The following is a 14,948-nucleotide window of genomic DNA, read 5'->3' as shown; positions in this document are numbered from 1 at the left end:
CATTATCTCCACATATTCGGCAAAAAGCAAAGACCCACCTTTGAAATTAGTCTTCCTAAATGTTTTCTCTTACCTCCAAGTGGTGAAAAAAAAAATCCCCTTTCCGATGCTACCCACTTTATCTCCTCCCTACTAAGTCTTACCTTAAAATAAAATTCCTCCCTCTATACTTTATAAATCTTTGTATACTGACAGAGAGACGTCTATCTTCACTTTCTTATTTATTTTTACAGTCGTTTTAAGAGTATGCGAGTTTATAAGGGGGCAGAAGGGATATTAAGCTAAAAAAATGGAAAATAGCGATTTAGGTTAACAATTTAGGCAGATTAAAGTGTCAATAGAAAAAAATCCTCAAACAATAAAACAGTTTCTTAATGTTATTTCAGACTGGTTTAGGGCGTCCAGTCTTTCGCTCGTTTTCTGTTAAGTATAAAATTTGCTTGCTTTGAGGCAAAACAAAAATACTCACAAAATACACACAAATACAAAAAAAATACATATTACATATAAAATTTACGCATAAATTGGTCACCTTTTAATAAATCAAACTGACCGAATGCTATCTCTAAAATTAGGATTCAAACAATAAGTAAATAAATAAAAGATTTAAATAGATACTATTACAATTCTAACGTTTTCACAGTATTCTAATAATGAAGAAAGTTTTTTTTTGAACGAAAGTAAGGAGCAACATTAAAACTTAAAACGAACAGAAATTACTCCGTATATGAAAGGGGCTTTTCCTACTCAACGCCTCGCTCTTTACGCTAAAGTTTGACTCTTTCTCTTAACTCTACTTTTTAAAATAGTAAAAAAAAACTTTAGCGTAAAGAGCGGGGCGTTGAGGAGGAAAAGCCCCTTTCATATGCGGATTAATTTCTGTTCGTTTTAAGTTTTAATGTTGCTCCTTACTTTCATTTAAAAAAAAAAAATTTGATTTAATTTCTGGACGTTTTTGAATTAATGCATGTTTTGATCTTGGCTCTCTACACATAAATAATTAAAACGAAATTTGCATATTAATTTTTTTTTTTTGGCTAAATAGCTTTCTCATAGTTTTAATCCGAAGATTTTGAGAAAAAAGGAGCGAGGGAGGAGGGCTAGCTGCCCTCCATTTTTTGATTACTTAAAAGGCAACTAGAACTTTTAATTTTTTACAAACGTTTTCATTAGTAAAAAAATATACGTAACTCACGAATTAACTTACGTAATGAACTTCTATATTCGTATATTTTTATTGAGGGGCTCACCCCTCGTCGATACCTCGCTCTTTACACTAAAGCTTAAATTTTGTCCTGATTCCTTAAGAATGACCTCTGAATCACAAAGCCCGTAGAATAAATATTAGAAATTACTAAAAATACTTTAGCGTAAATAGTGAGGTATTACAAGGAGGTAAACCCCTCATATGCGTAATAAATTTTGTTCGTTTTAAGTTTTAATAGTGCTCCTTACTTTCAGTAGAAAAAACTTTTCATATTTATTTTTTCATTGTTTTTTCAAATAATGCTAGAAAATCCTGAGCCCCCTTCATTGAAATTCTCTTCCCCCATGAGAAGTTCCTTCTTCAAAAAGGTGCTCTGAAAGGCTAAATCTGATGTTGTGATTTTCGTTAAGATTGTATGACTTTTAGGGAGTGTGTTCCCCCCTATTTTCTAAAATGAGGCAAATTTTCTCAGGCTCATAACTTTTGATGGCTAAGACTAATCTTGATGAAACTTATATATTTAAAATCAGCATTAAAATGCGATTCTTTTGATGTAACTATTGGTATCAAAATTCCAAGTAAGGAGCCGGGTCGCTCCTTACTACAGTTCGTTACCACGAACTGTTTGATCTAATATAATGTATGTAAGTAGTAATGTAAAAACACTAAATTTTTGGGTTTTACACGTTTAAAAACAAAGCTCCTAAGAATACTTAACCTCTTCCTACAGATATTTTCCGTGCGCACGCGCCTGTACTGCAATTTTCATTTAAATAGTTTATATTATAATATAGTTCTATATATTGTATATAAACCTCATTTAAACTAATAAAATACGCATGAAAGTTTATTTAAATAATTTCCGAACGAAATCATTCATTCTTCCCCTGTCATATTCCTTGCAATTATAATAGCGTTAAAAGGATGTCTGATTGAAGTTAGTATTTCTGGGTTTTCTCTTGCTGTTATAATTCGGATCAAAGAAACTTGTGCTAAATTCGTAGCCAAATTAATTGAAGCGCATAATCAAAGATAGCAGGATAATTAGAAAGAAAAACAGGAAGCTTAATTAGATCTTGGAAATAACTTGGAGATTTTCATGAGTTGTTTCCCCGTAGAGTTTTATTTCCGTTCTGAAATCCTCAAGTATCAACACATTTTTCCAAGAATGTAGAGATATAAAAGTACCGAAGATTTTTGGGACTTCAAATAAAAACACTTTTGTCTCGTGGACTCATATGAAAACCGCGTATTATGAGGTTTTCGAAATTTTATTTCGAAACATGTAGTTTTTATGAAAGTACCAAATTTTTGGCATTGTTACCACGTTGAACCGTAAAAATAAATAGGCAAGATCCATCAGTTAAATTTAACGTCACATTAAATCAGTAAAAATTCAGTCATTAACTATCTACTTCTCCCCAAAGACAACAACTACACTTTTGAACTGAAGCTACATCTTTTAAACTGTTTGGGCTATGTGTCTCACTTTATTTTTCACTGACAAGACCAATATTTTCACTTTTTTTTGTCGCCTGGTGCCACCAAAAACTACATAACTGAATTTGAACTGAAGCTACATCTTCTTAAACTGTTTGGGCTATGTGTCTCACTTTATTTTTCACTGACAAGACCAATATTTTCACTTTTTTTGTCGCCTGGTGCCACCAAAAACTACATAACTGAATTTGAACTGAAGCTACATCTTCTTAAACTGTTTGGGCTATGTGTCTCACTTTATTTTTCACTGACAAGACCAATATTTTCACTTTTTTTGTCGCCTGGTGCCACCAAAAACTACATAACTGAATTTGAACTGAAGCTACATCTTCTTAAATTGTTTGGGCTATGTGTCTCACTTTATTTTTCACTGACAAGACCAATATTTTCACTTTTTTTTGTCGCCTGGTGCCACCAAAAACTACATAACTGAATTTGAACTGAAGCTACATCTTCTTAAACTGTTTGGGCTATGTGTCTCACTTTATTTTTCACTGACAAGACCAATATTTTCACTTTTTTTTGTCACCTGGTGCCACCAAAAACTACATAACTGAATTTGAACTGAAGCTACATCTTCTTAAACTGTTTGGGCTATGTGTCTCACTTTATTTTTCACTGACAAGACCAATATTTTCACTTTTTTTGTCGCCTGGTGCCACCAAAATCTACATAACTGAATTTGAACTGAAGCTACATCTTCTTAAACTGTTTGGGCTATGTGTCTCACTTTATTTTTCACTGACAAGACCAATATTTTCACTTTTTTTGTCGCCTGGTGCCACCAAAAACTACATAACTGAATTTGAACTGAAGCTACATCTTCTTAAACTGTTTGGGCTATGTGTCTCACTTTATTTTTCACTGACAAGACCAATATTTTCACTTTTTTTGTCGCCTGGTGCCACCAAAAACTACATAACTGAATTTGAACTGAAGCTACATCTTCTTAAACTGTTTGGGCTATGTGTCTCACTTTATTTTTCACTGACAAGACCAATATTTTCACTTTTTTTGTCGCCTGGTGCCACCAAAAACTACATAACTGAATTTGAACTGAAGCTACATCTTCTTAAACTGTTTGGGCTATGTGTCTCACTTTATTTTTCACTGACAAGACCAATATTTTCACTTTTTTGTCGCCTGGTGCCACCAAAAACTACATAACTGAATTTGAACTGAAGCTACACCTTCTTAAACTGTTTGGGCTATGTGTCTCACTTTATTTTTCACTGACAAGACCAATATTTTCACTTTTTTTGTCGCCTGGTGCCACCAAAAACTACATAACTGAATATGGAGGTCTATATCTATCCTTGGTACGATTTGATATGGTAACTATTATCCATCTTTTGTATATGGATGTGCCCTTTGAGCAAGTTATTTTTATGTTAATTATAGAAGAATCCACATACTTTAAATCAAAGCAATCTGTCTATTGGGGGGAATGTGCTAATATTGATGATACACTTACTTGTTATAGCCATTTTAAAATTTGTATTATAGGTTAAGTACACGATCACCAGTTCTTAACATTGGTGTACCAGTGATTTAAATGATATTGCATCAACATTCTTTAGTGGATGTTTTTTTTCTAATTCTTTTTATTATCGGTATCATACTAGAAATGTCGAAAAGGTAGTAAATGAAACGAGAAATACATGAGAACGGCCTATGGGTGTACTCCTCTGGTATAGCCATCCGGACAGCATTACGGGCTCTGAACCGATTTTATTATTTAAAAATCAGGTCAAAGGGTTTGTTTTCAGTCGAGATCCGGGATAAGAGCAGGTTCCCTGTTAACTATTATGTATGTGACTGCTTCTTTTCTTCTCGATTATGTAATTTAATTAGTTAATTGAACCACTTTGCACGATTTATTTGGTCTTCTACCAATGGCTAAATTTATTTCATTGTTGTATTATTTTGTGAATTATTGAAAATAAACGTATCAATTAATCACCTTTTCATTAAAAAGTTAATTCCAAATTTGTCCTAATTTTTTCTTATTATATGCAGTGTTGCATGAGTTTTCACTTCCAATTAAAGCGGTCAAATTTGTTTTCACTGAGCCGACACTTAAAACAAAGCTTCTGGCATAAACAAACGAGTTTTATATATTACTTATATGGAGCAAAATATAATACTTTGATGTGTGTAAAATTGAATTTTGGGGTTATTTTTCCAGAATATTTTCCCAGGAGGATCGGCATCAAACACTAACAAAATTTGTATTTTTGTATCACAAGTAATTGCTGAAAGTGTTAGAGCTGCCCCAGTCGGGCCTAGTATCCAGCAAGCAAAGCCGTATCCAGAGGGAGAGTTGGGTGTAAACCCTCCCCAAAAAATTTTTTTTGGCCGATTCATAAAAAAGTATCAAAAATGCATATCAACAAATTATTACGCGTTTGTAAAACTTTTTTTTGTATTCCCCCACCCAAAAAAATAAAAATCCTGGAATAGACCCTTGCCAGCAAGCGTAGTTGAATGCCATGGAAGATTGAGGGTCAAATCGCTTGGAATAAATATAGGCTGTTGGCCATTCTATCCTAGTCTGGAAATAGTCCCCTGAACGAAAGTAGCAAATCGACTACCCTTTCATTGAAATATCCTCAAACACACATGAATACTATACGTACAGTATACAAATTTAAAATGTTCTGCTACCACTACTACTAGCAGCTTCATGCAGTATCCAGCCGACTGAGGCCAACACAGCTGCGCACAGTGCGCCTCCATCTCAATATATTCAAAGCCTCCCTCTTAACATCCTCCCAGGGATTCCCTTAAATAGTTCCTCACGACCTCCCCCACCTCATTCACAGACAACATGCTTTTCGTTTTGCCATTGATAGTTGGCTGACAAGAACGCTCTTTGGCAATCTGTGATCCTTCACCCACAGAGCGTGCTCTAGACATCTCAATTTTTCTCTAATTATTACGTAGAAAGCGGGATTAAACAATATAATTTACAGTTTGAAATACGGTCAGTCAGACAGGTACCCAAAACGATCCGTAGTCAGTTTCTCTGCAAAAGATATTTGTAAGCATAATTTTTAAAGTATATTTTAAGATTTACAATTTTCTTTAATTTAAAATTTTGCTATTTAAAAGTATATTTTACACTTTTACAATACAATTTTATATATCATGTGGAAACATATTTGACTATTTTTCCACAAAATAAGTAAATATACGTAAAAGAAAAGAAAACCTACTCTGGGTACTCCAGAACTTCTTTTCCGTCATTCATCGTTGTTTGGGTTATACCTTTGGCCGTATATATATACTTGATCGTCCCATCTGGTTGAACAATCTTCACATCTTTGTTAAAATACACTGTTTTCATTGTACCATCCTTATAAATCGTTTTTATGTTACCACTCTCAAATATGATCTCCTTGGTTCCATCTTCATGCACTACTACTTTTCCACGATCACCACCGTCTCTGGTTTTCTTTTCAGATTGAGGTGTTTGGACCTGGTCGGATATTAGCTGAGGGGTATTGCCAATTGGGGTTGAAGGCGGCTGTGCTTTACAAGGAATGGACGGTGAGGGTAACGATTCCGTCTGTACTTCAACTGATGCTGATTGAGGTTTTACTTGGGCATAAATTGGTCTTGGTCTCAAGCTAGATTGCAATTTCTAAAAGAAAATAAAACAAAATTTTTGTTTATGCTTAGCTTGCACTTGATTATACTTAATCTTTATTATACTTGCAATGATGAACATATATATTATTATATTACTTTTGTATTCTCAATTATTATATATTGTAATTTTATTATTTGTGCAATGTTATTGCTTTATTGTATACCCTTGTTGAAGCAGAGTGGATTAACGCTCTGTTTAGCAATACGGGGCGCGGGCTTTGATCCGCTCCGCAGCAAGATTAGGGGATAAGCGTGCTGCTTGTCCCTGTAAAAAGAGACCCACCAACTGAATGTCGATTGGACGCCCTATGCGCCAGCAATGGCTCACGCTTTGTTTCATGATTTTTGTTTAGTTTAATTATTTAATTAGTTTAATTGAAAACTTTACTGATAACTATAAGGCGACTTGGAAGATTCAACAGAAAAATTCTGGAGGAGGTTGAATATTGTTGGGCATTATATGTTAAGTTTTTTATGGAAATATAGTTTCGCTGATAAAACTTCCACACATTAATTGTTTATTATTTTTTTTTTTTGCTTGTCGCCACTGTCCTGTGACTTTTTTTTCAATAAAGATATCTAATGAAATCTTAGCAGATTATGAAAGAGTCTAATAATATTACGGAGTTTCCTAAACCAAAACTCAAACCCAGACCCTTGCGCTCGAAAGCAAAGAGGATTGAAGAAGATGAATGTTAAAGCTTCGCTAGGAGTTGATGCTTTCGAAAAAACTTGATGGTCAGAACTCATTGAAAGTAAAGCTTAGCTTACAACTCATTACCACCATTCCAATCTATATAGTGATAAATACTTCCCTAGATTGAGAGTTTTACCCCTAAAAAGTAAACACTAGAATCATTTTCGCGGGACAAATTTCGAGTAAGCTTGACTTGTTTTTATCAAAACCAACTCCCTGATTTTCTAAGCTTTACGTCTCAATGCAAAGTCTTGACAAACACTCATATTGAATAATCATCCAAAATACCTCTGTGGTCAAACTACTACTAGTGCTTGAGACGAGACAGAGGCTGTTCAACCCAAATCGGCACCAAGAATGCACTAGACCGCATTATCTCCCTGCCTTCGGTCTTTTTTCGGAACCGGATGATTTCCAACCACGATCTGTCCCATTTGCGTCTTTGCTCCCGGATTCCACCTAAAGGCTCGAGGTTTTTCTTTATTTTAGGATGTCAGTTTTTAGTTTGGTCTCCTTGCTTATTCTTCCAATGATAAGGGGGCTAAAATTCGAGGAGCCAGTGGGTCAGGTACTCGCTTGGGCACCGTTTATCGTGCCTAAACTATCTGAGCCTTCTGCTCTTGATGATAGTGGATAATGACTATTTCTGGCTGCATATTTGCTTCAGGTACTCATTGCTTATTCTTTGGCTGAGCTTGAGAGAAAAATGGCTCTTAGGCACTTCCATTCAAGTGTGTCGGGTTAATGTTCTTCTTCCGCCTATAAAGATCAGGTTAAGCACCCATACTGCCAAATAGAACGACTTTACGCCACACAGATTAGGAGCTACTGATCTCTTTTCTAGACTTTTTATCTCATTTTTGATTGTTCTTTATCCTGATCTGTTCTGTAGTTCGTCGAAAGCGCTTCAGGCCTTACTTATGATAGCCTAGATTTCATTCAAGGCCCCGCCCTTGATTTAAATCAATGGCCCGAGGTTTTTTACCTAGCCAAGCTGTTGCATTGAAAGTGATATTTAAGATCAAAACACTACCACTACTACTACTAATATTACTACTACTAGTAACAACAATTCACATCAGAATAAAACAGCCCAAGGCCAACATAGCTTTGAACACTCCTCCTCCACCCAATCCGTTCAAAGCTTCACTCTTTGTCTTCTCCTATGAAGTTATAATTTCTCAAAATCCTTTCCTAAGACCTCTTCTCATCTCATTCGATGACGACTTGCTTTTGTTTAGCCCAAAATCGATGGACTAATGGGCAACCTTTTATAATCTGCAATCCTTCATCCGTAAAACCTGGTCTACAATCTTAAACTTTCCTTCATTATAAAAACAAAACCTCGGATCCAACAGCAATTATTGCTCAGATCATTATAACGGAAAAAATCCATGTTAACGAAACCAAAAAGTTCTTGAATAGTAATAGATTCTTATAGTGTCTCTTAAATTATATTAGTTCTTAGATTAATCAGTTCTTAATTATATTAGTAATCAATTATAATTATTAAAAGTTCTTGAATAAATAGAAAATAAAATTTGTGCAAATATTCTGTATACTAGGGGTTTTTAATATTTTTAAAGATAGGCTGTTTCATTTAAAGGTTCCACAACAAAGGTCACAAAAACACACAGACTGAATACGGCTATATACATCGTTAGCCTAATGTGCGAAGATGTGTCAACTGTTTCATACAAAAAAACAATAATTTCAAGAGCTAAATAAAAATCATTTAACGACTGATAGCCAGCCTATTTTCGCTGAGAAAAAAAGGTTAGACATCTGATTTTTGTTCTTCTTTTGACAATCTCGTAGCCTCATCTGCAGTGAGAAAAGAAAATACCATTTCGCAACAGAAAAGAACGATAAATTACAGTATTGGAAAAATGGAATAAGGTAATTGATAGCCCGGCATTTCTTGTTGTAAAAAAAGACAAATTAATGTAAAAAAATTACCTTTCTGACGTCGCGCTCTTCTTTTGACAGCCTCGTAATTTCATCAGTTTTCATCTTAAGCTGGCTTTCCAAATACCTGATTCTGCTCAGGAGCTTATTTTTCTCTGCAAACCACTTGCTTTCCTTAGTTCGGGTTACATTTGTCAATTCCTCGAGCTAGAAAACGCAAATGCTGTCATTTGTTGTCTGCATTATCCAATTAAATGCTGTCATGCATAATACGATCGGTGGGACTTTTTTCCGTAGTTTTCGAGACGAGTAAAGCGGCTCTCACAGTATATGCGTAATTTTCTGTGCTAAGTGGTTAAACAAATAGAAGCTCTCACATTTAACAAGTCGTTTCACACCCCGCTGAAGTAAAAACTCAGAAGACTGCCATGATCATCGTCTAAAATCATTTCTGTCATCATTGAAAGCTGTTCAGAAATTAAAAATAGAGAGGTTCAAGCGCTGATCAAGTGTGATAGATTCCTAGGAAAATATTTCAATTAATTTTCAATATTTATTATTTGCTGAACCAGAAATTCCCTTTTGTTGCCGCTACAATGGTTTCCGCAACGTAAAATAAGCCTAAGTAACGTAAGACTCTATACAGAAGTCAGGCCTACAAGGCAATTCCCGCGTTACGGACTAAATTTGCTTCGCAAGATTACATAACATAACATAAAGTCTTCAATTGTGTTAGTGTGAGAGCTTCAACGGTATACGGTGAAAGAACCTTAAAGGTTTTCTCCTTTTCATTTTTTAGGAAAAACTGGTTAATTATAGTGTATAGCTGAATATGTCCCGTTGTTCTGATGTAGAGTACAAACACTGCACTCTATCATTCCCTCCTCCCTCTTATTATTATCTTATACCTGGACTTTGTCGCCAAGGATCAATCGGTGTTTCAAAACTACAGCCAATGATCTGCAAAATACGAGATATTAACAAAGTTTTGTTCTCCCTTTTGCACAATGTTATAATTCTGAATCTTATGTTAAGTAGTAATTTAGCTTGAATATATAAATTTAATATTGAACTTACTGAATAGATTGAAACCTGACATTAAAATTGACACCAATTTGATGAATACATTGAAGCAATTGGTAATTAACTGAAAACAACTTTTGGGAAGTTGCAAGTTTTGTGCCTATTTTGGAAGTAAAATAGATTCAGTTTTACATTGAGAGTAACGGAAACAGGAAACTGGCTCAGAGAACTGAGCAAAGTTGGTGTGAATGGTAACTTGTTGCTTTTATTTTTATTAACAATATATCCTCTCACACCAATTGTTTGTGTGACACTACTAGCACCACCATCAATACTGGTAGTGGTGTCTCACCACTGCCAGCTTAGGCATATAAAACCGAGAAAAATAAGTGTGAACGATACTTCATTGTGCTGCAGTAATTTGTGGTCTTCTATTTGCTACTCCCCCTTCTACAATTGTTAGATGTATTGGTTGTCTTTACTTTTTGCTGGGGCTAGGTTATTTTGTTTAATCACGTTTTATTACTAGTGTTTTATCTATCGCTGATTTCCGATCCTCACACAGGAGCATACGTTTTTTCAAGCCTGTCGTTCAACAGATTCTTTGGCCATCGACTTACATAATTGACAATCGGTAAGGTGCCATCCAATCATTAGGCTGAAAACAATCATGTAAAGTTTCCACTTCTTCAGACTTTTCTGTAGATTTAAAGGAACAACAACGAAGAAACAGAATCCTATTGACAGTGTCATGTTTACCCTTCCCTTATAGTATTTACCCCGAATAACCAGAGAGTCCTGCTACAAATCCAAATTTTCGGTTCGACACCAACACGTCGTCAGACTAAAATTTCAATAAAATCTGATTTGAGACTTTTTTTCCATTCGTGGTATTGAGTGTTGGCATTTTTTGCTTTCGAGAAACAAAAAGGGCACAAAATGCAAGTTAATCTTGACGCAATGGCCGTAATCATGGATACAAATGTAAGCTTCTTGACGTGATGATCATTTCACCATTACCGGAAGAAGTATAAGCTGACTTGCTGACTTGGCTATTCAAGAAGGTAGGGAAAATTCGAAAACCTGCCATAAAGCAATCAGTCGTCAAGAATATCAAGGTTCGATATTTTTGAATTAGACTACTTATTCTCAAAGGAGATCAATGAAGAAGTAAACATTAAAGCATAAGTTTCGTAATAAGGTCTTTTTACGCTGAAACTGATCGACTTCGGCGAAAATATTAAGTACCTGCCAGAAGCTGCATCTTTTCTCTGTATGCTGATTACTGGCTTATATGGGAATTTTTGCTTCCTTTTGCCAACTAATTCACTGAAAACTAAAGACAGGTCAAAGAATTTAATTTTGACCAAAAACTAAAACCTGAAGTTTAATTTTGATAAAAAAAAAACCTTTTCGTTACACAGAAATATCGGATGACTTTACTTTGTGCTGAGTTAAATGTCTGCTTAGGTTTGTCCGGTCTATAAGTAGAGGTTTTATGAACTTATCTAGAGATTTTCTATAGATAGCTTAAGACGTTTAACAGATTATAAAAAGGAGCTAGTAGAAACACTGCATTATTGTGCCAGAAGCGAATATTTCTCCATTGACTCCGAATTACTATCATTTGGTTTCCAATATCCACAAGAGAGTACGTTGTACTTTGTATAGCCAGTCTCCGAAAAGGCTCTTCGTATATCTACCAATATAAGTGGTAGCTCTGATGATTAATAATTTCATTAAAATGCCCTAGGCATTATAATGTGGCCAACAGCACTATTCAGTAGGCATACAAACAATTTCCCTGAATAGACGTGGTTAGTCCTGTGTCTTTTATTCAAATTTGGAGCCTCCTCCTCCCCTTCAGAGTAATTCTTAAGTACGGGCCTGACTTTCAGTCTTGAATGCAGACTGAAACTTTGCCCGTAAAATTTCGATATCATTTACATTATAGAATTACGTGTGATACATAAAACAATACTTTTATATCATGCATATCAGCTTAGTCTTCAGCTATATATTAGCTTAGTATTTATCATGAGGTTGAGTAAAACAATAGCTATACTTCCTTATTTCTATATGTAAATACTATATTATATTCTTCTACACTTTATAAAACACTCTAAATTCTATATAATCCTCAATATTATACACTTCCATGACGAAATTTTTCCATTTTTTTAAACATTTTCTCTTTTTCTCGGTTCTAAAAAATTATATACTTCCTTATTTCTTTAGAAAATGACAAAATTCTTCCCCCTTTGTTTCTACCTAAATAATTAGGCTTTTTTACGTTCTCATCGAACATCACTAGTGCTTCTAGTGTCTCTTTGACAATTACTGTCTCATTTCTGTATTCTTTCATCCACCTCAGTTTCCCCGAAACTAGTTATTTTTTTGAATCAACCTTAAATAAAATCACTTTCCCAATGTCAAATAAAGGCATTCCCTCTCCAATATTAGGGAAAAGGCACGCTGCCTGTAGTTGGGCTAATTGCAATAGGTTTAATGACTACAAAGAAGAAACTACTTCTTATAAAGCACTTTTTTTTATCATATTTGATACTCTTAAGCAGGGCCGTATTCAGAAATTTTATTCGGGGAGGGTTTTTTTTTTGGGGGGGGGGGGTACAGAAAGAACTTTAAAAGCGCATCAAAAATTTGCTTATATGCATTTTCGTTACGTTTTTACGAATGAAAACAAATATTTCGGGGGGAAATGTCAAACCCCCTAGCCCCTCCCCCTGGATACGGCCTTGCTTTTAAGGTCTAACTTCATTGTGCAAGTTTTGATATTATATCTTTCTACGAAAACTTTGCAATCATTTGGTGGCTAAGATTCAGTTCTAACTATCGAATGGATTTTTTGAAATTTGAAATTTTTTTTGAAATTTTTTGAAATTTTTTTTTGTTAAAAATACGATGCAAATTGGTAGAAAATCATTGAAAAAAGGAACAAGTTCCGTATTTTTAAGCAAGTTTAGACCCTTCTCTAAGAAATTCTGACTTGGGGAACGGATACATCAGAGGTGGATCAATCCCAAAATCATAATATCTTGTCCTTTTGGTACAAGCTATAGCTGTAAATTGTCGCAAAATCGCTTGCTTAAGAAGGACAATTTGAAAAGATTCTTGAAAAAATTTAGGAAGCTTCTTAGCTTTCTCCAAGCACTAGGAAACTAAGAAGAGTCGATGTTATTTTATTTATTCATACCAACAATAGCCTATTTTCCATAAAAAAGATTTCCCAAAAATCGTTCCAGGTGATCTTTCCATATAAAAAATGAAACAGCGTTGTTTTCATCCGTGCAGCTTTGTTCTGTTTTTTGTCATTTCGTGAGTATCAGCAGTCATGGGGATTTCTTGCTTAATAAATGCACTCGAACTAAGGTTTTGCAGCAACCAAAACGTAGAAAGACAAAGAAAAAACTGTGACATTTTTTTCAACGCTGTAGGAACCCTAACGAGACAGCGCATTGGCTTTACGATAACTAAACAACAAACGGGCAATTTTGTTTAAATTGTTCAACTTCTAGCGAGATACGTGAAAGCTCTTGATATCGGATATAGACCATACAAATTTACTTATTTACCAACAATTCCCCATAACAAGTTCATTGACTTTATTTCAGAAGAAATCAGGGAGAAGGCCCTCGAAGTTTTGGATTCAGAATTTTATTCTTGGATACGATACCCAATGCTTCACATATTGATAAGCTAGCAGGTGTGATCTAAGACACCAGTTCTGAAGGGACACATAGAAAAAAGAGACTATTATATGTTAGCGAGGCTAATGACGAAAACAGGTAGGGTACGGCAGAAAGTATAATAGGAGCATTGTCAAGGAGAGGATTCCTTCGGACACATGAGCTTTCTGGTCTTATGACTAGGCAAGTCCGATGTCCTGTCAACTTGATGGAGCCCAGTAGAAAATATCTGAACTTCTTTATCGTCATGTGCCCTATATTCCCTGACAGGCCCACAGACTAAACTTTACTATAGAACATAATGGCAATTCATCTCTTTGGATACTTTAGCTTTCCAACATACTTGACAAAATATACGTGTTCTTCACTTCATATACAAAGCATTTTATCACCCTTAAAATAAAATTCTCTTCGATTGAAAACAGCCCTAATCTCCGGAACTTAACATGGACTCAGTAAACTGCAATGACTGAAACCATACAAGCAGTAGTTACTTAGTTTGAAGCAATAGTTTCAGCCATTTGCGAAACATAACAGTTAAATAACACTGATGTGAAGTCGAAGGAACAAGCTATGAAAAAAAAAATTATGAAAAAATTTTATGAAAAAATTGTGTATAAGATCAGGATAGCAACAGAAAATTTGAAGAAGAGGAGATTAACATCATTGATGCAACAGAGATGCTAGAGGCTATGAAGAAACTTTGCGAAATAGTATTGGAGGATGGAATGAGCTATTTCGTTGACAGTGTAAAGGAGTTTGCCAGAATGAGAGAAGTCGATCCAGAGGCAGTTCTCGTCAAAAACCATCGTTGGTGACTTGGACCATCTCGTTTTGACGGTCGAGATGAGAGTCAAGCCGAGACCTCAAAGTATCAGTTCTATATATAACATTTTAGAATCTTGCTCAAAAGGTTAACTACAATGATAGAAGATAATCTCAGAGCTTGCCTTGTTAATTTCCAGGCATTTTTATCCTAACTTTAACCTCCTTTAAAAAAGAAGATTTCAGTTGCAAATATTGAGCTAGCAACAATGTTTTTTTTTTTCAAACGAAGAGACACATCCAGATTTTAATGCTTTTCAAGCAGAGCTTGAATTTCTGCTTCAGTTTTGCCATGGTGCTACTTGCTTCAGAGAAGTCCTAGGTGAAGAAAATTGCCGACGACACCAGCTTAAGCAAGCATATCGTATTTGCAAATCGGCTACGATAGCACCTATTGCAGATGCTCCTGCCAAAAAAAAACATTTAG

At 34.9% G+C, this 14,948-nt stretch overlaps 1 protein-coding gene across 1 annotated transcript in view; it reads right to left on the bottom strand.

Annotated features, from left to right (window-relative positions):
* LOC136025794 (uncharacterized) overlaps nucleotides 1–14,948 on the bottom strand; it is a 51,740-nt gene that overhangs the window by 4,325 nt on the left and 32,467 nt on the right. Inside the window, exons 6-7 of the mRNA XM_065701785.1 lie at nucleotides 9,018–9,173; nucleotides 5,926–6,353 (exon numbers count right to left, since the gene is read on the bottom strand). Of these exons, the coding sequence (XP_065557857.1) occupies nucleotides 5,926–6,353; nucleotides 9,018–9,173 (584 nt within the window). The remainder of the gene's footprint in view (nucleotides 1–5,925; nucleotides 6,354–9,017; nucleotides 9,174–14,948) is intronic.

Source organism: Artemia franciscana, chromosome 4, assembly GCF_032884065.1.
Source record: "Artemia franciscana chromosome 4, ASM3288406v1, whole genome shotgun sequence".
NCBI lineage: Eukaryota > Metazoa > Arthropoda > Branchiopoda > Anostraca > Artemiidae > Artemia > Artemia franciscana.
The sequence above is the reverse complement of the archived record's forward strand: the minus strand, read 5'-3'. Positions and strand labels throughout refer to the sequence as shown.